The following is a 641-nucleotide window of genomic DNA, read 5'->3' on the forward strand; positions in this document are numbered from 1 at the left end:
TATCTATCTATCTCACCTGCATCTCTATTTTTCATCTACAGGCCATTCTGTTCAACGGCGGAAAACCCTTCTGCGGGGGGTCACTCATCGATCGAACGCACATCCTGACAGCAGCCCATTGCATTGCTCAGTAAGTCAAGATTTTATTTTTTTTAATGTTAGTGTCTTCTCTGTTTTTTTTTTTTCAAGCATAGTCCAGGTCTATATATTCCTTTAACCTTGATGCATGATATATGAATGTCAAGGAATTAATGGTTTGTATAGGACATCACTGTTTTCACATCACTGTGGGATTTCTGACACTCAGAACAGTGAATCTATATTTATAGAATAACAAACCCCCCCCAAAAAAAAAGAAAATCTAAAATATTTTATTACAAAGTATGAAAACTGTATCTATTAATAGACCTAACCAATACACCATCTCTTGCTAAAACCGATCTAGCTTCACCTATCCTTCTAAACCGGAATACAAACAATTCAGCCGCATAAAGCAGCAACCTTTTAGGATATTTCATCTCACGTCATCACACCATTCCAACGGGAACCATCCCTCCATTCCTAACTACAAGAGAATTCCATAAAGTAACAGACCTGGAATAACTTACAAATCCTTTGAAGCATCTCTCCAGCCCTTGATG

At 37.6% G+C, this 641-nt stretch overlaps 1 protein-coding gene across 1 annotated transcript in view; it reads left to right on the top strand.

Annotated features, from left to right (window-relative positions):
- LOC119593830 (serine protease 44-like) overlaps window positions 1-641 on the top strand; it is a 97,765-nt gene that overhangs the window by 91,796 nt on the left and 5,328 nt on the right. Inside the window, 1 exon segment of the mRNA XM_037942860.1 lies at window positions 42-130. Within this exon segment, the coding sequence (XP_037798788.1) occupies window positions 42-130 (89 nt within the window).

The sequence above is a fragment of the Penaeus monodon genome, chromosome 32 (genome assembly GCF_015228065.2).
Source record: "Penaeus monodon isolate SGIC_2016 chromosome 32, NSTDA_Pmon_1, whole genome shotgun sequence".
Taxonomy (NCBI): domain Eukaryota; kingdom Metazoa; phylum Arthropoda; class Malacostraca; order Decapoda; family Penaeidae; genus Penaeus; species Penaeus monodon.